General features: G+C 36.4%; 1 protein-coding gene across 1 annotated transcript in view; it reads left to right on the top strand.

Annotated features, from left to right (window-relative positions):
- The window catches only part of LOC115434432 (gamma-aminobutyric acid receptor subunit pi), a 177,971-nt gene that overhangs the window by 121,427 nt on the left and 31,423 nt on the right, over positions 1 to 25,121 (top strand). Inside the window, exons 3-6 of the mRNA XM_030156373.1 lie at positions 4,638 to 4,750; positions 14,536 to 14,603; positions 18,399 to 18,616; positions 23,776 to 23,858. Coding sequence (XP_030012233.1) covers positions 4,638 to 4,750; positions 14,536 to 14,603; positions 18,399 to 18,616; positions 23,776 to 23,858 — 482 coding nt within the window. The remainder of the gene's footprint in view (positions 1 to 4,637; positions 4,751 to 14,535; positions 14,604 to 18,398; positions 18,617 to 23,775; positions 23,859 to 25,121) is intronic.

Raw genomic sequence — 25,121 nt, 5'->3', positions numbered from 1 at the left:
ATTCTGAATAAAATCATGGTTTGTAAGAATATTGTTGTTTCTTTTACTTTTAACCCTACCATCTAGACCAGGGGGCGCAAAATGCCAATGCCAACTTTAAACATCGTACATTTTCTGAATGGCTTGGCAACAATTAGATAATAATAAAATTGTATGTTGCCATGGCAACGGGTTGGTTACAGGTACAGTTTCAATTCGAAAATTCTACCGATTTCTGAATACAAATGTGTCTCATTACATACCAATGACAGTTACAAACGGCCATTGAATAAGGTTGGACTAGATAGGACAGCTGGCATCCTGGTTACAATGTGTATTGACCTAAGTGCCATATACTGTATCTAAGATATGAAAATAATTCAGCTGGAATAGTGATGGCGAAATCGTAGGACAGACTGGAATTCCAAACTTCCATCTTCAGATCCCACTTCAAATAGAATTACAATCGGTCCTAGTAGATTGTAAATTCTCCTAGGACAGATTGGAATTCCACTCTTCAGATCCTAATTTCTTGTAGGATTTCAGTTTGTCCTAGGACAAACTAAAATTTCAATCTGTCCTAGTAGGATTTGTAATCCTACTGGGACAGATAGGAATTTAGTTTGTCCTAGGACAAACTACAATTCCTATCTGTCCTAGTAGGATTAGGAATCCTACTGGATTTCAATCTCTACTGTGACATATATGTATATATTATATATATTATATATATATATATATATATATATATATATATATATGTGTAGTGGAACTAAATGCTGTTCTATCCATGAGACACCATAATGTTTTAAAATACTTTAGTTGGAGTTATTATTTTCAACTTATTATCACTGGTTTATTACTTTTTTTTTGCACATATTTGTCATAGGAGGTACAGTTATTTGAAAACACATATGAATACATCATCAATAGATAATGGTGATGAATGGAAACAAAAGCAGAAGTCCTCACTTTTCTATTGTTGCTTTCAGAGTCATGGATTAAAAAAAAAAAAAAGATGTTTTTAACTTAAGTAAAAACATCTGAGGCATTTTGGAAGCAAAGATAACAATTTAAATCAAACTAACAATGCAATGATATTTATTAGAATATAAAACTATATTATGATATTTATCATTATTGTTTTATATCCCAGACCTTTGTTAGAAAAACACCCAAATTTAATGTGTCCCAATACTTTTGTCCATATCCTCCTGAGACCCAGGAAAGCAAAGGTGTTGGCTTTTTTAACATTAAATATATGCCCTGATTGAAAACAGTATAATGCAACAGTTTTGCCAGATGATTTTTTATGTATTTATTTATTTTAAGGAACACATTTATTTATTTGTTTGTTTATTTGTTCATTAAAGCTGTTGAAACTCTTGTCTCTTACAGAGGACAAAAATGCATTGCTGGGTCTCAGGAGCATATAGTGTATGTACAGAACATTTTCTAATTAAATAAAATGCAGAAAGGTAGTCTTTTTCGTGTAATATAAAGTGGAACTAAATGCTTTTCTACCCATGAGACACGATACTTAACTCTGAAATAATAACTTCAGCTTATTATCACTGGTTTATTACTGTTTTTTTTGCATATATGTCATAGGAGATCCAGTTATTTGAAAACACATCATCAGTAGATAATGGTGATGAATGGAAACAAAAGCAGAGGTCCTCACTTTTCTATTGTTGCTTTCAGAGTCATGGATTTAAAAAAAAAGATGTTTTTAACTTAAGTAAAAACATCTGAGGCATTTTGGAAGCAAAGATAACAATTTAAATCAAACTAACAATGCAATGATATTTATTAGAATATAAAACTATATTATGATATTTATCATTATTGTTTTATATCCCAGACCTTTGTTAGAAAAACACCCAAATTTAATGTGTCCCAATACTTTGTCCATATCCTCCTGACACCCAGGAAAGTATAGGTTTTGACTTTTTTTTTTTTTTTTTAACATTAAATATATGCCCTGATTGGAAACAATATAATGCAACCGTTTTGTCAGATTTTTTTTTTTTTTCCAAGGAACATCTTTTGTTATTTATTTATTGATTTATTAAAGCTGTTGAAACTCTTGTCTCTTACAGAGGACAAAAATGCATTGCTGGGTCTCAGGAGCATATAGTGTATGTACAGAACATTTTCTAATTAAATAAAATGCAGAAAGGTAGTCGTTTTCTTATAGTATATAGTAGAACTAAATGCTGTTCTACCCATGAGACACCATACTTAACTTGGAAATAATAACTTCAGCTTATTATCACTGGTTTATTACTGTTTTTTTTTGCGTATATGTCATAGGAGATCCAGTTATTTGAAAACACATCATCAGTAGATAATGGTGATGAATGGAAACAAAAGCAGAGGTCCTCACTTTTCTATTGTTGCTCTCTTTGTCGTTCGCCTGCAAATGACAGAGGTGCTGTGAATAGCTGCCAGCGTATGGAGATGAATGTTTTCTGCTTGTGCACATGGTCTGATCTGTCTTCCTTCAGCCCCTCTTACATCATGGCACGTGCCCCGGGGCCTTCTCTCCACAGAGCAGGCGTTCTGTATTTAGAGCCTGATTTCTACACAAACACACACATACCGCTGGGGAAAAGGCGCAGTGACTGTTCCTTTCCCCTGCTGCAATTGCCAGCAATATAATCATCTTCCCACACTTCACTGTGCCTTTAAGGGTCGTATTCAGAACGCACAGACCCCGGCCAGCAGTCATTTCAGAAGTGTGTTTGAATGAAGAGATGGAGGGTTTAAAACAGGGGTGTCAGAGGCGTTTTAGTTCAGGGGCCAAATTCAGACCGTAATGATCTGAAACAAGCTGGACCAGTAAAATAAGAAGAGTTAAAGGAGTGATATTTGGCTTTTTTAAATGGAATTATGCATTTCAAACATTTCCCTGTGGTCTACATAAACTGTAAATTGCTCTGCTTAGGTCTGAATTCTTCATTAATTCAACTCCACAGGTCCAACTTCAGCAATATGTCTGGGTAATGACACAAGAAAGGTGGTTTTGAGCGCTGGCCCTTTAACCCGTTGTGTGGTCTTTAAGTCTGTGGGACCTGTTTTCATGTTTTTTATTAAGAGAAAAATGATGAATAGTTATTTTTTATGAGGTTTTTCCTCTCATAGCTTGATTCTATAACATTTTATTAAAATCAAAATAAAAAAAAACAAAATACATAATATTATCAATAATGATGACACTGCGCTCTCATTAGCTGATGTTTTGTGATGCTGCGATTTCATTGGCTGAGGTTCTGTGACGCTGTGCTCTCATTGGCTGTTGTTTCGTTGATATTGCGCTCTCATTGGCTGATGTTGTGTGATGCTGTGCTCTCATTGGCTGACGTTCTGTGACGCTTCGCTCTCATTGGCTGACATTCTGTGAGGCTGTGCTCTCATTGGCTGCTGTTCTGTCACGCTGCACTCTGGCTGCTGTTCAGTGACGCTGCGCTCTCATTGGCTATTGTTTTGTTGACGCTGTGCTCTCATTGGCTGACGTTCTGTGACGCTGCGCTCTCATTGGCTGTTGTTTCGTTCACGCTGTGCTCTCATTAGCTGCTGTTCTGTGACGCTGCGCTCTCATTGGCTGTTGTTTCGTTGACGCTCCGCTCTCATTGGCTGGAATTCTGTGACGGTGCCCTCTCATTGGCTGACGTTCTGTGACGCCGCTCTCTCATTGGCTGACGTTCTGTGATGCCGCTCTCTCATTGGCTGACGTTCTGTGACACCGCGTTCTCATTGGCTGCTGTTCTGTGACTCTGCCCTCTCATTGGCTGACATTCTGTGATGCTACGCTCTCATTGGCTGACGTTCTGTGACGCCGCCCTCTCATTGGCTGACGTTCTGTGACGCCGCGTTCTCATTGGCTGCTGTTCTGTGACTCTGCCCTCTCATTGGCTGACGTTCTGTGATGCTGTGCTCTCCTGCAACCAGCATTCACGGAGTGTGCACACCCCCCAGCCCCGCTCCACTCCAACCAACAATCAAGGAGCAAACACGCCCCCCCCCCCCCCCCCCCCCCCCCCCCAGTGTGTAGAACCCTCCAGCCGTAAAACAGAATAAAGATGACGAAGTCCGTTCTGATCCACTGTAAAAACATGGCAATGTTTGTGTCCTGTTCATTATTTCACAGCAGATTCATCTACTTCTTGCTGAAATGTCAGATTTATTTCCTTTCTAATATCAATATTGACACCAGTATTGATGTGTTGCATGACTGCGGTAGTCAAATAATCAGGTTATAACTCAAAATTGTACTTTGGTGTCACTAAATTAATCTGAAACAATCAGTTAACACTGAATCGAATCGATATTGAATCGAATCGTGATTAATCGATTCAGAACCTTATGAATCGAAATCGAATCGATTATGGAAATTGGCCATGATGCCCAGCCCTAATTACAACTAATACAAAACTAGTAGTGTGTCTTTATGGGTTCATTTCCTACCTTTTCTTTTTACTCAGCATGCTTTGTTCGATTTACAGAAGTCGACCGACTCCCTGCAGCCGCTCTGAATACTGAGGTGGTGGTGAAGAAGAATCCACCTGGAGAAGGCACAATGGCAAAGGAAATAATTCCGATTTCTTCCTCTTCCCTCTCTCTCTCTGTCTCTGTGTCTCTTTCTTTGTTCTCAGGTTGTTAGAGAGCTCGTTGCTTAACGCAGAAGTGAAGGAAGGAGAGATTCTGCCTCCTACCATTCAGAGGCTGATGAAAGGATACAACAAGTACCTCAGGCCTTTCTTTGACAGTAAGGAAACTGCAGACACATGCAGCCACGGAAATGACAGAACACCCAGGGAAATGTGTGTGTGACAGCCAACAAGAGGGGTTCAGATTGCATTTGTGCGCTGGGGTGTCCCCACTGACTAACATATGCTGACAGGCTACATACTTTACTATATGAGTTACTCCCATGTACCAAGTAATGAGTTTAGCTGATCTTCAACATAGGATTGACCCATAATTCCTTGGAGTGTAATGAAAACGCAGTGGCAGAAAATAACTTTGTAGTTTTACTAAAGTATTTCTATTTTTTCCGGCTTTATATTTCTACTCCAGTATACCTCGGAGGCAAACATTGAGCTTTTTCTGGCAGCTTTAGTCACATTTCAGATCACATTTTCTTTTTTTTTATCCACTTCCTTCCAATGAAAACCATATATCAAAAGTATAAACTGATAAATTCAAGTTGGAAAATTCTCTTACTTTTTTTTTTTTCTTTTTGTGAAATGTCTCTGGAAAATGCATCACCACAAAACTGCGAACAGATCATATTTTCTGAGTTCATAAAAGTTGACTTTTTGGAGAAATATGCTTCTCACAGTAAAATAGGTAAAATAAGCTCAAATGTAAAAAAAAATTCTACAGCAGGAAGATTCAACATACCAATTAATGAGCCATAATATGAGTCTAAAAACAGAAAAAACACAGACAAGAACCATTTTACTGCACAATGAAGTACATTCTATTGACATTACATCCTTTAACCCTATAACGCCAGACGTATCATATTTGATACATAATAATAATAATAATAATAATAATAATAATAATAATAATAATACATTTTATTTGCATAGCACTTTTCATAGAACTCAGACACTTTGCATGCAGCAGATAAAAACAGAAACAGACAGATGTTGAAAGTTAACTTCTTCCTGAAAACAAAGGTGCAAAAGAACTGGCAAAAAACCCACATTTTATGATACTTTTATTGCAAAGAAATACTGTTATAATGGCAGTTTTAAAAGGTTCAACTTTTCCTCAGTGATTAGAGGAAAATTCATGTGGAAGTCACGACAAAAACAGTTCCAGGGTTAATGTTATGTATTAGAAGCAGTGATAATACTATGAATAAGGGGGTAGTTAGTAACCGTTGTTTTTGATGACTTTTGATGGTCTAATGCAGGGGTGTCAAACTCATTTTAGTTCAGGGGCCACATTTAGCTAAATTTGATCTGAAATGGGCCGCACCAGTAAAATACTAACATAATAATATATAAATAATGTCAAATCCAAAATTTTCTCTGTTTTATAGTGAAAAAAGTCACATTAAAACAATGAAAATGTTTACATCTACAAACTATCTTTTCAAACAATGTGAATAACATGAACAAATTGGAAAAAATAAGTGTAATTTTAACAATATTATGCTTCAGTTTATCATTTCCACATGTACATTATAACTTAAAGATCACAGCGGGTCTAGAAATACACCAAACATTTAATAACAGGCAGAATATAGTTAAAATTGTACTTACTTTTCTTAAAACTTTTCAGGTTGTTCATATTTGTTCAGGTTATTCACATTTTTTGTGAAGTTATTCTTTGTTTTAGTGTAAATTTGTGAAAATATTTACATTTACAAAGAGAGAAATTTGGAGGTGTGAGCATCTTTTATATCACTTCTTAAAACACATTTTTATAGACTTGCTTTTATGTGATGTCTGTCCCCTTTTTAACCTTAATTTTTAATTTTATTTTTTTAATTTGATCCTGTTTGATAATTAACTTGTTCATATATCTCTCTAATTGTGTTGCTTCTGTTTTAGTGTTTTTACTTGCTTCGTGTATCCTGCTGTTGTGCCCTCTGTCAAAGCACTTTGTAAACTTTGTTTTTAAAGGTGCTATACAAATAAAGTTATTATTATTATTATTATTATTATTATTATTATTATTATTATTATTATTATTATGTTATTATGGTAGTATTTTACTGGTCTGACCCACTTGAGACTGAACTGGTCTGAATGTGGAACCTGAACTAAAAGGATTGTTAATATCTTAATGGAATTTTTGCATTTCACAACTTCGTCCCAGGGGCCGGACTGGACCCTTTGGCGGGCTGGATTTGGCCGCATGTTTGACACCTGTGGTCTAATGATTTTTTCCGTGACTATATTTCCTTTATCGGCTGTTCATCACATTAAATTAGATAACAATGAATAACTAGTCAGAGCACCTTTGTATTGGTTGTATCACCATTCTGCCAGAAATAAAAATAAACAAATGGAGACTAAACTATACAGGGTATAATACATAAGCCCCAAAACTACATATAAACCCATCCAAAAATATCTCCCATTACTCATACCAAAACATGAAAGTGGAAAACATCACGTCCATTTTACTGATGATACATACTTTAATATAAATAACATGCAGAAGCCTTTCACAGCGTCGCATTAAGAGTCTTATTTAAGGAATTCAGTACTTATCCTGATGAAATGACCATATTATGAGAAAACAAATGTACGATCGAACAAAAGAGCTAATTAAAAAAACTGTAATAGCATTAGGTAGTTTACCCAAAAACACAGCTCTACAGTTTTCAGCATGTGACTAATTCAGTTGCAGTCGAAACACAATGTCTATTTCAGTGCCTGCTTTCATTGCAAAAAGATGTCATTCCCTGCAAATCCCTCACTCCTGTTATTGTTCTGGGCGCTGGGAATCCGTCACAATGTGATTACGGTTTGTTTACTCTGTGTTTCATCCGTAATAACACCTAGGACTTAACCAAGCTGAATGCTATTCAGAGTATTCGCTCGTCCTCTCGTCTAGGAGAACGAGTTTGGCTTCCGTCAAACGCATTGGAAAATATATAAGCACGTGTTGCAAAAAAAAAACTACTCTTGGCTTTATTCATTCCTTAAGCCTTAAGGGGGAATGGCTCGCAGACGCTTTAATTAAATTGCAACACAATCATCACGTTCTTTGCTTTGCATTTTAATGGTGTTTTGTGCTCATGCATTTATAGTTTCAAACTTTTCGGTACAAAGTGAAGGTCTGTGCTGCTTGTCGGTGTTATCCTCAGACCAGACCACCCGAGGCACAGTCAGGACGTTTATCCAACACCGGGTCTTTATTCCAGAAACAAACTACCCCCTAATTCATAATATTATCACTACTTCTAATATAGAACCATAACCCTGGAACTGTTTTTGTAGCGACTTCCAAATGAGTTTTTCTCTGATCACTGAGGAAAACTGTCATTATAACGGGTTTTCTTTGCAATACAAGTATCCCCAATTATTTTACAGCTTTGTTTTCAGGAAGAAGTTAACTTTCAATATCTGGTCATTAATTATCATTATTATAAATAATAAATGCTTAAAACTGTGTGTTTTAGTAAAAAAGTGAAGTTTTTAGCATATTTATTATCAGAAACAACTGTTAATATCCATAATGAAACTTTCTGAGAGTGCAGAAATAAACTTTCAACTATTTTGCATCTGCTTAAAGATGCTTTTTGGTCTTGAACATTCAGTATCCATATTATGGATTCATATTATTTGTTATTTCCAGGCCTTTTTTTCAGCCTGTGTTCCTCTCTACTTGGAATAGAAATGCAGCTTGCTGCTGTAAAGTGTTACACAGTCACTGAAAAAATTATTAGACCATCAGAAGTCATCAGAAACAAAAGTTACTAACTACCCCCTTATTCATAGTATTATCACTACTTCTAATATAGAACCATAACCCTGGAACTGTTTTTGTGGTGACTGTGATGCTGATAGTACGGACCCAGAACCCAAATGCAGAACTAGGAGGCGGATGTAAAAGTTTACAGAGTTTATTTTGTACAGGTAGTACAGATAGATAGATTATGATAATGAACAGGATCTTGAGGACAGCGGCCAAGGAAGTCCTCGAGGGATTTGTCCTCCGGTCTATGGACACGAACCCACGGTTTGACTCCAGGTTTTGAGTCGGCACCCCGACTAGGGAAAAGCAGAGGGAGGTCAGGGACGGAAACAGGTCATGCACGGGAGAACAAACAGTCAGGCAACAGGACATAAGGGTAGGACAAGCTCACGTACCAAAAAACCAGGCGAAGACGTCAAAAACCAGGAAGGCAGAAGGAGGCTGACAAAACCGACAGGGAGCAGGCAAAATCAGGCAAAACAGGATGACAAAACAGGTCAAAGAACAGGAAGGCAAACGAACAGACAAGATCAAAACACTGGTAAGTAAACTGCGAGAGATCACGAACTGGAGTCTGACCAGGGCAAAGGACAGGACTTAAATACACAGAAGGGAGGGAAGACAACGAGACACAGGTGGCACACATCAGGGCGGAGTCAGGTAATCAGGGAAAAGGTGAACACGATCAAGGAAGGGAAGTAAAGACAACAGATATGACACATGAGGAAAAATTAACAAAATAAAACAGGAAGTGACAGACAAACATGAAAACCAGACTAACGTCTGGTGGCAGACTTCACAGTGACTTCCAAATGAGTTTTTTTCTAATCACTGAGGAAAACTGCCATTAAAACAGGTTTTCTTTGCAATAAAAGTGTCCAAAAATGTCTTTTTATCCAATTATTTTGCAGCTTTGTTCTCAGGAAGAAATTAGCTTTTAATATCTGGCCATTAATTATCATTATTCTAAATAAAATGGGGTGTTTTAGTAAAAAAGAAAAAAAAAAACTTGAAGTTTTGAACATATTTATTATCCTAAACAACTGTAAATGTCCATAATGAAAGGTTTTGAGACTTTTGAAACATTTTTTTACATTTGGTCACACATTCTTTTTGGTCTTGAGCATTCACTATCCATATTATGGATTCATATTTTTTGTTATTTCCAGGCGTTTTTTTTTTCAAGTTTCTGAAACAGTTCCTTTCTGCTTGGAACAGAGTTCCACATTGCTGCCGTAAAGTGTTACACAGTCATGGAAAAAAATTATTAGACCATCAGAAGTCATCAAAAACAACGGTTACAAACTATCCCTTTATTCATAGTATTATCACTACTTCTAATACATTACCATAACCCTGGAACTGTTTTTGTAGCAACTTCCAAATGAATTTTTCTCTGATCACTGAGGAAAAGTTTAACTCTTTTAAACCTGCCATTATAACCAGTTTTCTTTGCACTAAAATAGTCAGAAAACGTGTTTTTTTGCCAATTCTTTTGCAGCTTTGTTTCCAGGAAGAAGTTAACTTTCAACATCTGGCCATTAATTATCATTATTATAAATAATAAATGCTTAAAACTGTGCGTTTTAGTAAAAAAGCAAAAACAAATTTGAAGTTTTGAGCATATTTATGATTATACACAAATGTAAATGTCCATAATTAAACTTTTTGAGATTGCAGAAATAAACTTTCAACTATTTTACATCTGCTTAAAGATACTTTTTGGTCTTGAACATTCAGTATCCATTTTATGGATTGAAATTATTTTTTTTTAGCCTTTTAGATGTTTTTTTTTAGCCTGTGTGGAAGTTTCTGAAACGGTGCATTTCTGCTTTTACTAGAGTCCCACATTGCTGCCATAAAGTATTATATAGTGTCGGAAAGCTCAGGATCTCAGCTTTCTGATGCCATTTGAACTTTGTGGATAGCACAAACAGTTAAGGAGTTACAGTGGTTTGAATGCTAAAGTGCAAAATGCAGTGCTGGAGAGTTTGCCGTTGTTACAAAGTTCACCATTTATTACAATATTACGCTCTATTTTTTTCATTTTCATATTGTGCAGTGATCTACACCTGGCTTTTCTGCCTCCATCCATAATAATATACATTATATAGCCTAAGTGTCATCTAAAATTAATGTTTATTTGCAACTGGGGATGTAACGATTACCGGTATAACAATAAACCGTGGTTACATTGCCGACGGTTGGTATTACCGTTTAAATTCTAATTATCATGATAACCGTGTTTGATTACCGCACTTTTCCGGAGAAAACTCCTATGTAAAGATCTGCTTTTATGTCAAATATTTGAGTATAGTTTTAATTTATTACAATTTTAATTGTATATACGTAATATTTGGAACCAATATTCACTTTTAAAGTCTTTGAAAAGGTTCATTAAGCATCTGTGTGTTATTTATGCAATAAATTATATACGCTTTTCAAATGGGATTTTACATTTTTTTTTGTGTTTTCTGGCCTTTTATGTTTTTATAGTAGGTTAAAGAGAAGAAATAATAGGCAGTTGATATAAATGAAGTTGTGCTGAAAACAAAGATACCAAACATGGGTATGGTAAACATTTGTTTATATACACTAGTCAACATTTGCTAGGGATCAGGACTATAACTTTGCTATATTCGGGGGTGTAATTCTGGAAACTTGAAAATTTACTTTCCCAGTGGAGTACAGCCTGCGGATGCGGATGGTGGCCACACACATTACTGACATCACACTGTATGTGTTTCAGAACATTCTGAGTGGTTTCAGTGAAAACAAATTTGGAAGAGTAATTGTTGTGAACTCTAATTTCTAGGGTTGTATCACCCTTTTGCCAGAAAGTGCAATAAAAATTTATGTTTTTTTTTTACCTTTTGGTCCATTTTTCTTTACATGACTAGCCAAAGTACACACATAATATATGAAGTCACCCAAAATATTATACAACATCAATTATTGTGCAAATATAAAACTGATCCCTAGCAAATGTTGACTAGTATAATATATAAAGGCAAAATCAAAAGGACTGAAAAACGGACAAAATAGGCTCAGACCACTAAGGGTTAATATTTGAATGTTTCTGCCACAGAAAGTGCATTGTGCCTATTATTTTATTTGTTTTGTTTGTTTGTTGTTGTTTTTTTCAAAATACGACTTGGTTAAATTCTTTCAGTGTGTATTAGTACTTTTTGAACATTTTGAGCAAAATTTCAACAATACCACAATAATATTGATAACCGTGATAATTTTGGTCACAGTAACTGTGATATGAAATTTTCATATCATTACATCCCTATTTGCAACATAGTATAGCAAACTATTACATGATCAAAAACAAATTAATTTCAGAAAAAAAAAAAAAAAAAAAAGAAAGTCTGATGCCAGAAATTTGTGATGTTAAAATGGAGTCTCGAGCCAAAAAAGGTTGGAAACCACTGGACTAGAGGCTAATGAAGCACAAAACCTTTATGTCCTTAAAAAAAAAAAAAAAAAAAAAAAAAAAACACCCACAGCTGTTTGCGGTAGAAGCATGTGCATGCAGCTACTCCACGTGCACGCCCACACACCTCAATGCACAAAGATACCCATGTCATATCTGCATTATGACAACAGCCTCATTAACATATCCTTAAGAAGTGAAGCCCGATGAGTGAGAGAGAAGAAGAAGAATGTGGGGACAAAACGAAGTAAAGTAAGTTCCCCTGCTTTCATGGTGAATCAAGGAGAACGAACTCCCTTAAGGAAGTTCAGACTCTTCTGAGTGCAGCTGTGATGTGGGGGTCTTTAGCTTCTTAAAACATGCTGTCCTTGTATAACCTTCTCTCATTTATTGAATTTGGCTTTGTTATATAACCTGACTGTAAGTCCCAGTGCTACTTCTGTGCGTTAGGAAATCACACATACAGTATAGATCGGGTCTCAAACATGAGGCCCGGGGACCAAATGCGGCCAGCCCAAGGTTCCAAAGCGGCCCATGGGATGTTTTTGCCAAGTGCAAAAATTCCAGTCTTGAATTGAATTAAGCAAAAAAAAAAATTACTTGAATTAAGGAAAAAATCTTGAATTAAGCAAAAAAAAAAAAATCTTCAATTAAGTAAAAAAAATCTTGAATTAAAGCTATACCGTATGATGTGGCATTTTTACACTTTTCTTTTGTCATCTTAAAATGCTCCTAATAAGTGTGTGTCAAACTAAAATGTAAAAGAAATCCTCCAGGCATTGAAACTCAAAAATGTTTAATTCTCATATATTTCTGATAAAAGTCTGACCAATCATTTTAGTCGGTCCGAATGAAATAATTGGCCGAACCTGACTGAGCCTCCTGTCAATCATCCATTACGGCCGTCCAGCATCTGATCCATTATCTCCGTCTCACATCCGATATGTGTCCCTCTGAATCTGACGCTTCACTGGCGCTGCTCCTCCTGTCACTGATCACAGTCTACTGTCTAGGATGTGTTTGGATAGAACTGACATGTACATGTGGAAGGGAAAAAACGGATTTATGAACAGAAACGACAACTGAGGGGAAGAAACGGGAGTCTGATGAATGAAGGATGGAGATAAAAGTCCGGAAGTCAGCTGTACTGGACTGAACAGGTCTGCATAAAGCTCAGCTTTTCTGGCGGTGGGACTCATACAGGTTCATGTACATGGTGTCACACATGTAAGATGATGTAGGATGATAATTGTATGGACTATGAAACCTCAAATGTCCACGGAAAATTCGCGGAGGCCGCGCGTTCACAGTGCGCGCGCCCATCCCCTGGGCACTGCAGTGAAGACACTGACCCAGTACTGCACAGACCAGGTCTACTGATGGAACAGGTCTACTGATGGAACAGGAGCCGCGGGCCCGCGGCAGGTGGATGATGTATCTGATTACTGAGGGAGGGGTCCGCGGACACGCCAAAACGGACCGGACCTTCGCCTCTGCTTCCTCTGTTTCCATCGCGCATCAGATGAGAGGAGGAGGAGCCTCAGAGCTCAGGCAGAGGGAAGTGGGCGGGGCTTTGGAGGGAGGCGGGTTGTTCATGTTCAAACTTTTACTAAGTGCTGTGAGAAATGCCACATCGGTAGGTATAGCTTTAAGCCCCAAAAAATCTTCAATTAAGTAAAAAAAAAAATCTTGAATTAAGCCAAAAAAAATTCTCAAATTTAGCAAAAAATCTTGAATTAAGCAAAAAAATTTCAATTAAGTGAAACAAATCTTGAATTGACAACTTCAATTTTTTTTTCTTTGTTTTAGCACAAAAAAACATTCAATTATGGAAATATTTACATATACAAACTATCCTGTAACATTAAAATGTGAATAACCTGAAATGTAACAGAAAATTAAGCACAATTTGAACTATTTTTCTGCCTGTTACTGAGTGTTTAGTGTCTTTGTAGATCTGATCCATAATGCACATGTAGAAATGATAAGTTTGGGCAGAATATTGTTAAAATTGCACTAAATTTTCTTAAGTTTTTATAATTAAATTTCAGTTTTTTTCTTTTTCTTTTTTTTTTTTGGATAGTTACCTCCACCAAGGAGGTTATGTTTTTGCCAGGGTTTGTTTGTTTGTCTGTCTGTTTGTTTGTTTGTTTGTTTGTCTGTCTGTTAGTGTGCAACATAACTCAAAAAGTTATGGACAGATTTGGATAAAATTTTCAGGGTTTGTTGGAAATGGGATAAGGAAGAAATGATTAAATTTTGGTGGTGATCGGGGGGGCCCACGGGGGGGGCCACTGATCAGCCTTGGCGGAGGTCTGCGCTCTCCGAGTGCTTCTAGTTTATAAAAGTATTTTCATATTTTAATGTTTTTTTGCACTAAAACAAACACAAAAATTCTGAGTTGCCATTATTTATAGGTTATTCTTTTTTTATTTTATTGGTCCGGCCCACTGGAGATCAAATCGGGCTGAATGTGGCCGACTGAAAGAAAATGAGTTTGAAACCCCTGGTACAGATCCACATACAATAATATATGGTTTTCATTACGGGCATTATACAGTGTGTGAACATACAGCAAACACATGCAGACACAGATTAAGTCCCATAATCCCTCGGTGGAGGTTCTTGTAATGTACATATACTCATGGTTTGTTGTTTGTTTGTAGATGGCCCAGTAACGGTTGGGATGAGCTTGGACATTGCCAGTATCGACACCATCTCAGAGATCAACATGGTAAGACAACAACTTATATCACACATAAGCTATCACTCTAATAAATACTGTGAAGATAATTCCAAGGATAATCAGTTTCACCAAGACACCAAACACTGAGGATATGCTTATTATTTCAAGCTTATATAATATATCTTCTAAGTTATGTAGGAGTTACTATAGAAATTGAAATTTGTGCTTGTTATTTCAATTATTCTAGACTTTTGACCTATGAATTAAACTATTTAAAGTCCATTTAAGGTATTATAATGATGTGAAAATGCAATGTTTAACCCTTTCATGCATAGTGGTCACTACAGTGGACAACTATTCTCCAGCTGTTCTCTTGTATATTCATATATTCATAGGTTTTGTTGTTTTAGTTCCATATCAGACAACACAGCGGACACTTACACATCACCCCATACACTGACATTCATACCATTACTGTAACTTTGCTGTTCTTGATAAACCTGATCTGCAGTAACATGCTGTAAATCAGTTGCTAATTGTTATTAGACTGTAATTAACAGTTTTCTTAATCAAAAAGTTTTTGTTTTTTTTTTTGCGTATTATCTCCATGAAGTTAGTAATAACTAGTATTAGAGTATGTTAAATGTGAGAAAACATCAGATTATCTGCATGAAAAATGTTTTTGTTTCATAGTTTTTCTTCTTCCAACTCCTTTTCGAGTGTAGATGAATGATTTTGGAATTTTGAATTTGCTTGTATTCCGTAAATGCTCGAAATAAACAAAAACAATGAATGAATGAACAGTTTTCACACAGTATATGACTTTCTGATGATGGGTTTTAACCCTTTCATGCACGAATTATAACAACCATAGTCAAGATTTTTTTCTTTCTTCTTGTTTTTATCCCCCTTAGGCATGAAAAAAAAGCAATTGAGTTTTTTTTTTTTAATGAAGTTACAAAAATGTCCATGTGTTTAATTTTTGAAGTAAAGAAACGTGTTTAAAACCCAATATCAGAAAGTGAGATAAAAACAAATGAAAGATTTTAGTCCTACTAATCTGATGTTTTCTCACATTTTAACATATTCTACTGCTAGTTATTACTCACTTCATGTAGGTAATATGCAAAAAAAAAAAAAAAAAACTTTTTGTCTAACAAATAACAACTGATTTACACTAAAACATGTTATTGCAGATCAGGTTTATCACGAACAGCAAAGTTACAGTAATGGGATGAATTGCAGTTTATGGGATCATGTATAAGTGTCCACTGTGTTGGCTGATATGAACTAAAACAACAAAACCCATGAATATACAAGAGAACAGCTGGAGCAGAACTGTCCACTGGAGTGACCACTGTGCATGAAAGGGTTAAATACATGTTTCTTTGCTTCAAAAATTAAATGCATGGTGTTCAGCTGAGTGGACGTGTTTGTAACTCCATGAAAAAGAGGTAAAAAAAAAAAAAAAATCAATTGCATTGTTTTTTTTTTTATGCCTAAATAGGAGTAAAAACACTCAGGAAAAAAATCTTGACTAAGGTTCTCATAATTCATGCATGAAAGGGTTAAGTGACTTTAGACTTACTATTCATTTACCTAGATTCTATTGAGTTCTTAAAGCTGCGTATGATTTCCATCACCAATTCTTCATCAAATCTGGAAAACCCCAGTCATAGCCTATCACAGTATCATAAATCCCTAAGTCTTTCCGTGATTACGCGCCTGAATTTCTTCCTTCACGGTGAACAGTTTCGAAGTTTACTCCACCGTAAACACCGTATATGTTTACAAACAGAGCCGGTAGATCACTCGGGCATTTTTGGAGATTTGTCACGACGTGCACTTTGGGAAGCAGAGCTCAACGCAGCTGCAGTAGCAGCCACAACAAACATGTTGACCAAGCGAAAGTTGCTGCGTGGAGCTCCGCTTCCCACAAAGCATGTCACAACAAATTTCTGAAAATGTCCAAGTGACCTACCATGTCTGTTTGTAAACAAATGGATTGTTTATGGTGGAGTACACGTCCAAATTGTTCACTATGAGGGAAGAGATTCAGGTGCGTAATCATGGAAAGACTTAGGGATTTGTGGTACTTAGGCTATGACTGAGGTTTTACAGATTTGATGAAAAATTGGTGACAAAAGTCATACGCAGCTTCAACTGAATGCACTTAATATGTTCAACAATACTTTTTAAGTTTTATGTTTCTTACACAAAACATAAAATTTACTTTAATTTACATTGATTTATGTTATTTGTTCTTGAAGATCCTCAAAATGTATTGATAGAATAAAATAGAATAGAATCAAATAGAAGAAAATAGGATAGAACATCTTTATTGTAATTGCAACAAGTAGAACAAAATTAAAAGTGCCCTACAATCTGTAAATCATATAAATCCTACAATAAAAATATGAATAAAAGCAGCTAAAACAGGTGGTTCTAGGCTCAACAAACCCCGCCCCTTGCACGTATTGTAGCTTATTTTGGCATCGATCAGCTGATGTCATCATGTCTGTACATGTGCTGATGTCAGCATATCAACTGCCTCTACATATGTGCCAAGTTTGAAGTAAGTTCAAACAAAATTTATGTTTTTTTATAGACATTTGAAATTCCACCCATTGTAAGTAAATTGGAGAAGAAAAAAGAGTTCATCTTGAGTAAGTACAAGGTGAAAATGAACCAAACCAACCTTAACAGTCTTCTATTAACATGTTTAGATGATTTCAGTAGCCTCTGTGTGTGTGTGTGTGTGTGTGTGTGTGTGTGTGTATATTATATACACATACATACATACATACATACATACATACATACATACATACATACATACATACAGGGTGTGATTTGTTGGGGGGTGGGGATCAACCCCCCCTCTGGTTTTTATATCCCTGCTTCTGCTCAATGAATTTCATCCTGGGGGGGGACACATCCTACATTACTGGCGCTAACATTCACCTGAACTAAACTGTCGGCAGTCTCAGAATTCACGAACGTCCCCATGCACTGGGGTGCTGTAGAGGGGGAGGGTTTAAAAATGACAAATTAATGGGGCCCAGCATTTGTGGGGGGGCCATACAGCAGTGGAGGGGGTCCACTGGATACAGGTTAGAAGTTGTGAAAATTTTGCGCAAGATCTGCTGTAGAATAGATTGAAAGCATGTAAAGTTTCACTTTCATTTCACGCCAGCATTAGTTACATTTGTTATGGACTGCATCCCCACATATATAACTGCGCCCCCCCCCCCCAAAAAAAAAAAAACACCCCCCCCCCCCCTTAGTTTTTTTTTTTTTTTTTTGTCGCATCCTGTGTTTGTTTGTTTATTTATTTATTTAATTGGTTTATTAATGCAAAGTTATTTTAACATATTAATCAGAGTACTTGAGTGATAACCGAGACAATGCATGGATATTTTTCTCATTCTCTTCCCAATGTTCACTCTTTTTCTAGAGTAAACCCCATGTTTTAAAACTTCATAAAGTAGATCCATTCTGTAACTTCATACTTGGTATGAAACATTAAAGGTCTTTTAGATTGAATGTCCTCTACTGAAAACGTGACCAGTGACCTAAAAACCAGAACAGAATTGCTGACTTGAAGCAACATGGTGGATTACTGTTGCTTGAAGCACAGAAATGCCTTGGGACCTGACGCCATCAATATCCAACAATGCAAAAAAAAAAAAAAAAACACTCCAGCTGAGTAATGCAAATTATAGGAGAAGCTTGGTTTGCAAACTGCAAAGTCCTCACTTGTCTGTCAGCAGAATATTAATATGCTTGTTAAAATTATAGCCTAAAAGTGCTTGGGTGACCTTTGCACTCTTGTTTTTGCAGGACTACACCGCTACCATATTCCTCCGTCAGCGCTGGACGGATGAACGTCTGGTGTTTGAAGGCAACAAGAGCTTGAGTCTGGATGGACGACTGGTGGAGCTCCTCTGGGTCCCTGATACCTTTATTGTGGACTCCAAGAAGTCCTTTCTCCATGACATCACTGTGGAGAACAGGCTGATCCGCATCTTCCCCAACGGGACCGTCCTTTACGCGCTGAGGTGGGATAACGAACAATAGCCGAGCGCTTGTTGTGTTTGTTTTTCTGCTCCAGCAAACAATGAATAGTCGGCTTGGGAGTGGAGAAGAAATTGGCTGAGGGAAGAAGCGTGGGTTGAATTTGAGATAATGCGATTGCAAAGGAGAGTGTTGTGTCAATTCTATTACTTGGGTATTGGATTGTATGAGTACAGGAGCATGCGATGTGTCGATACAGGGAGCTGTGGGCTGTCGAGCCAACATGAGTCCTGTTGGGGTTTTTCCAACACATATTGCTGTGTGTGCAATGGCTTAGCGTTGGCCAATCTCCTGACAAGTGTCCGGAACATGCATTTTGATTAAAATTAGGGCCAAGCAGACAGGTTATAGGTAGAAAGGTTATAGATGATCCGGCAAGTGAATTAGTTCTGCTCGTTTAAGCCTGTCATGATGGGATTTCCTCATCCTATTTCTTTTTTTTCTGTCACATACCTCCAACCTTAGTTTTTCTGATAGATTGTATAGGAGCTGTCCGTGGTCCTGATTAGACTTCTGTCCTCCTGTGCTTTCACCTCCATGGTCCCAGTCAAACAAATCCCACCGAGACCCAGAAATGCATTTTTGTCCTCTGTAGGGGACAAAAATTTGACAGTTTTACTTTAACCCTTTCATGCATAGTGGTCACTACAGCGGACAGTTTTTCTACAGCTGTTTTTTTGTATATTCATGGATTTTTGTTATTATACAGGGTGGGGAAGCAAAATTTACAATATTTTGAGGCAGGGATTGAAAGACAGTGTATGACCAATTAGTTTATTGAAAGTCATGAGAATTTATTTGCCACAAGAAAATTGACATAATAGAAAATGTTTTTATTCTATGTGTCCTCCTTCTTTCTCAATAACTGCCTTCACACGCTTCCTGAAACTTGCGCAAGTGTTCCTCAAATATTCGGGTGACAACTTCTCCCATTCTTCTTTAATAGTATCTTCCAGACTTTCTCGTAGTAGTTTTGCTCATAGTCATTCTCTTCTTTCCATTATAAACAGTCTTTATGGACACTCCAACTGTTTTTGAAATCTCCTTTGGTGTGACGAGTGCATTCAGCAAATCACACACTCTTTGACGTTTGCTTTCCTGATTACTCATATGGGCAAAAGTTTCTGAAAAGGTATGGATAATAGTGTTAGGTATGATTATGGCATCAATATATGTTTGGTTTCAAAACAATTGATGTAGTGCCTGCTGAGAAAAAACAACTAAATGTTCATTGTAAATTTTGCTTCCCCACCCTGTATAACACTCTTGATCTTTAGCAACAACAAAAGCAATAATAATAGTGTAATTTGCCAAATGCTAAACTTTTGTATATTTCACACATACATCACACATTCCGACAGTACTAATATAAATTTTGATTTAAAGTAAAAATCACAATATATCGCTTATGTATGAATAGTTTTGTAGTTTGTGGTGGAACCTCAGCCACCATTTTGTGATAAAACATACGTGAATTGTCATCTAAAATCTAATTCCATTAAATGAAAGTTTTGATTCATGCTTTTATTTTTACCAAGCCTGTGACCTCCTGATGCACAGTGTGACTCAGTTTGTTGATGCATGTTGCTCTGAACGTGTGCACCATCCTGTGCTTAATGAGTGTGCATGTCCTTAGGCTTCATGGAAGTGTGCCTTCATATAGCGAAGGGCACATTTTTAGGGCTTAACTGTGACGGAAATATGTAGAGGAGGGCATCGCTTCACAGTCGCAGAGCAGGTCTACGGAGAGTAAAACAAGCCGGGAAAGATATTCAACAGAGAGATGGCCACCTCTGGGAATGGAAGCTGTGAAAAAGGACAGGGTAAAGTGAGAAATGTGAGGTGTTGGAAGAAAAGGACAGCTGTGGTAAATGTTTCAGTGTTATGCCAGAGGGGAAACGTGAGAAAGCACTAAGGTGAGTATAGCTGAACGTTTAGCAATTATGGACACCCATCAACTTATGAGTGAGTTCTTTTTTTTTTTTTTTTTTTTTTTTGACATTACTGGTTTCACAAAGCTAAGAATCTGGGATAAAACCAAATCTGTGTAGGTGAAGTAAAAGATAAGGATGTTCTGGAGGCTGGTGGTAAGTTGTAATGCTAAAAACATAACAGTTGTTGCTTTTCCATTGGACTTATTACTAAATATTTACTAAATGTCGAAAAAAAACAGAAGTGTGTAATGTTGGAGATACATGCAATACACGGATAATCCACCAGAGGGGAGGAATTTGTTCATTTACATTTACATTTGCATTTATGCATTTGGCAGACGCATTTTTCCAAAGTGACTTACAGGTGAAAACCAAAATTAAATGAATAAAGAATGAAAAATAAAATAAAATAAAATAAAATACAAGAATAAAGACATAAAGCAGTTGCACAATGAGGAAGATTAAAAAGCAAAATTGTTGACTAAAAATACAAGAATAGATTAAGAAGCCATAAAAACAGCTGTACAATTAAAACAGTGAAATAAAAATACCAAGTAAAATGACAGAATAAACATAATAATACATTTCAGGTCATTGTTCAGGTCATTAATTAGGAAGGAGGCAGAACTTTGCCAATTTTGAAAAGGAATTACCAATTAGTTAGACATGTTTGTGTTATATTATGTTTTTGTTTGTTCCAAAATAATAATATTCTAGCATTGAGACCCGATGTATCAAATATGATACAAAATTGAAACTCACACATGGAAATTGATATTTGAAAAAAAATGTTGTGCCAGAGGAGAAATGTGAGAAAGCACTAAGGTGAGTGTAGCTGAAGGTTTAGCAATTATGGATACCCATTAACTTAAGAGTGAGTTCCTTTTTTTTTTTTTTTTTTAACATTACTGGTGTCACAAAGCAAAGAATCTGGGATAAAACCAAATCTGTGTGGGTGAAGTAAAAGATAAGGATGTTCTGGAGGCTGGTGGTAAGTTGTAATGCTAAAAACGTAACAGTTGTTGCTTTTCCATTGGACTTATTACTAAATATTTACTAAATGTCGAAAAAAACAGAAGTGTGTAATGTTGGAGATACATGCAATACACGGATAATCCATCAGAGGGGAGGAATTTGTTCATTTACATTTACATTTATGCATTTGGCAGACGCTTTTTTCCAAAGCGACTTACAGGGGAAAACCAAAATTTTAAAAATAAATAAATAAATAAAAAATAAAATAAAATAAAAGAATAGATTAAAGACATAAAGCAGCTGTACAATGAAAAATAGTGTCATACAGAAGATTAAAAAGCAAAATTATAAACTAAAAATACAAGAATAGATTAAGAAGACATAAAAACAGTTGTACAATTAAAACAGTGAAATAAAAATACCAGGTAAAACAACAGAATAAACATAATACATTTCAGGTCATTGTTCAGGTCATTAATGAGGAGGGAGGCAGAGCTTTGCCAATTTTGAAAAGGAATTACCAATTTGTTAGACATGTTTGTGTTATATTACGTTTTTGTTTGTTCAAAAATAATATTTGAGCATTGAGACCCAATGTATCAAATATGATACAAAATTGAAACTCGTACATGGAAATTGATATTTGAAAAAAAAATGTTCCGACTGTTCAGAAGGACCGATAAAGGCTCCAGTTTCAAAGAACTGGAATTTTTTTGTCTTTGATTTAATGGTTCAGGTTTTACAGGGTTTAGTAAAAACCTTCTTTGTGGCATTTTGGAAGCAAAGATAACAATTTAAACCAAACTAACCGATGAAATGATATTTATCATAATAGGAAACTTTATCATAACATTTGTCGTTATTGTTCTGTAGCTCAGACCCCTGTTAGAAAAGAAACACCTGAATTCAACATGTCCCAATACTTTTTTCCATTGGAGATCATGTGCAAAACTTTATCGATATTTACTAAATGTTGAAAAAACATGCGCGTAATGACAGTTTTTCCATGAAATCACAAAAGCGACGATTTGTTCATTTATTATTATGAGATGACATGAGAAGTCATTTCATAACCATGGCAACAAACGTAAATATCATGCTGATTTACAGATATTTTATTATTATTATTATTATTATTATTATTATTATTATTATTATTATTATTACATATTACCGCTCTATCCCGTACTAAATTAAAAAAGGATTCATTTTCCTGGTGTGTCCACACATACAGGGTCATATTTCTTTTAAAACTCTTCTTTTTTGCTTGTTGTAACATCCACCAACATCCATTTTTTTTAATTCCCGTGACTCTAGTTGCAGTTTTGCGTGATATAACCATTTGTGCTACGCCCGAAAAACCACATCTTGCCACCGCAAAAATATTTAATCGTACAACAAGTGTTTTGGTGACATTATCACCTTTCCATTAGGTACATTTTTATGCGCAAGTTACAGTGTATCCGTGCTATTTGAGGGTTAATGGAAAAGTGACTAGTGAATTTATCTAATTTGTTATTCCAAAAGTAGAATATAAATATGTTTCATATCAGTCATTAACCCATAAAGACCCAAACATCCACCTTTAACCTAAACCATCTACTGATGTAACTGTTGATCCATTAATCCTATCAATACATATAAATAACTGGTGTAAAATACAGTTTGTCATTTTTTCATGGTCATCATGTGACCCATTTGGACGTTCAGAGGCTCCGTAGTTACCGTGGAAACACTGTCATCTGCTACAACATTGATTCACCGGTAAAACCCATAGAGTTGGATCAATGACAGTGAATGGAGACACTGGATTTATGCTGAGTTATTGATATATTTGTTGAAAATGACACTTTTAATTTAACTAATATAATAACCCTCAACTTTAATCTGAGCTTTAATGAACATGTGCATGATTAGTGAAATAAATATAGGAAAATACATGATTTACACTGAAAAAATGCAAAATACAGAGAGTAATATTATAATCAATGGTGATAAATCTCTTAAGAAAAGTTAAATATTGAGAAAAAAATATTTTGGAACTGCCACAAAAGTAGCACTGGGTCTTTACGGGTTAAATTATGTGAACTGTGTCATGGGATTTACAAATTTACATATCCGAGCCATCTTTAAAAAAACAGCTTTGCATAATCCCCCACATCCCTTTCTTGCTCGTTTTGTAAAACACTGCTAATGTTTCCCTCTGTTAACGACAAACAATCGTCTGCTTTTAGGATCACCACCACCGTGGCCTGCAACATGGATCTGACCAAGTACCCGATGGACAAACAGACCTGCACGCTACAACTGGAAAGCTGTGAGCGCATTTTCTATTGAATAAGAAGTGTGTAGCTTTAAGATGTGCCTGTGAGATGACGGGTGGGTGTGATGTCAAATGATTCTGATCAAACCCAAGGATCAAACAGATCGCTGTCTCTCATCTTCTAAACTATTTGTATGTATGTGTGTGTGTATGTGTATGTGATTGTGTGACTGCATGCTCATCACAGAATCCCACTGACAGACTGAAATTGAGGGACCAATTCAGGTCACGATGTGGTATTCTCCTGTGTGCATGCTCATGTTTTATAAATGCTTTGATTGCTGTCACACATAGCCAATGGGAAACCAAGTGAAGTCAAGTCTGCCAATTAAAGGAATAATTCAGCAGAGTCAGGGTTTATAGCTCAGCTAAGCATGAGGACTGGAAGTGAGACAACTTGATTACTGAGATTCTAAACCGCATAATGCTAATGCTAATGAATGCTAGCAGAGTTAAAGAGGCACGATGTGGTCTTGATGTTCCAAATTCTCACTAGTAGGGGATGTCATGTACCAGAAAACACGCAGTTCCTCCAAAACCTGGGGCGCCGATAAGGCGGGGTGGGGGTGGGGGGTTGTTAACATGACAAATTCATGGGGCCCAGCGTTTGTTGGGGGGCAGAGGTGATTTCTCATAGACTGCAAGGGAAGCTCGGCTTCCCCTAAAATTATGAAAATTAAATGGTTAAATATGTTCGGTTGTGTTGACATTTCATCGACTCCAAATGTGTTAGAACACGTTCATCTCACAGACGAGTTCGTTCAGAATCAGCTTCATCACAAATCAACAGACTCGATGTTGTTCACTTCTCATACATTCCCGTTGCGCTGTTTTCTCATTCGATCTCTGCTCAGTGCATTTGCCCGTAGACACTCAGCGTCCATGCACTTCAATGGGACTGAGTGGAACAGTTTTTCTCATTGCCTCAAAACTGGACAGTAATTGGATAAATGCTACGATGTTGTCCCGCCCCCGGACGCTCGGCATCTCTGGGGGTGAATGGAGCTGTGGGCGGAGCTCGGCTGGGCTGGACGCCGGGCTTCCATGTGCTGATTGGAGGATCAGTCAAAAGGCTGAATTCAGTTTGATTGACAGCTATTTTGAGATCTACTCCTTCACTGACACAGTTCAGTTTAATACCGTCGTGCATTCTGCTGTGAAATTGAAAGAGAAACCACTACGAAATTACTTGTTCATTTTTTGCACTGTAAATAAAACACACTCATTGTACTTCCTTGTTTCAATTGAACATAATTT

Source organism: Sphaeramia orbicularis, chromosome 15, assembly GCF_902148855.1.
Source record: "Sphaeramia orbicularis chromosome 15, fSphaOr1.1, whole genome shotgun sequence".
NCBI classification, from domain to species: domain Eukaryota; kingdom Metazoa; phylum Chordata; class Actinopteri; order Kurtiformes; family Apogonidae; genus Sphaeramia; species Sphaeramia orbicularis.
The sequence above is the reverse complement of the archived record's forward strand: the minus strand, read 5'-3'. Positions and strand labels throughout refer to the sequence as shown.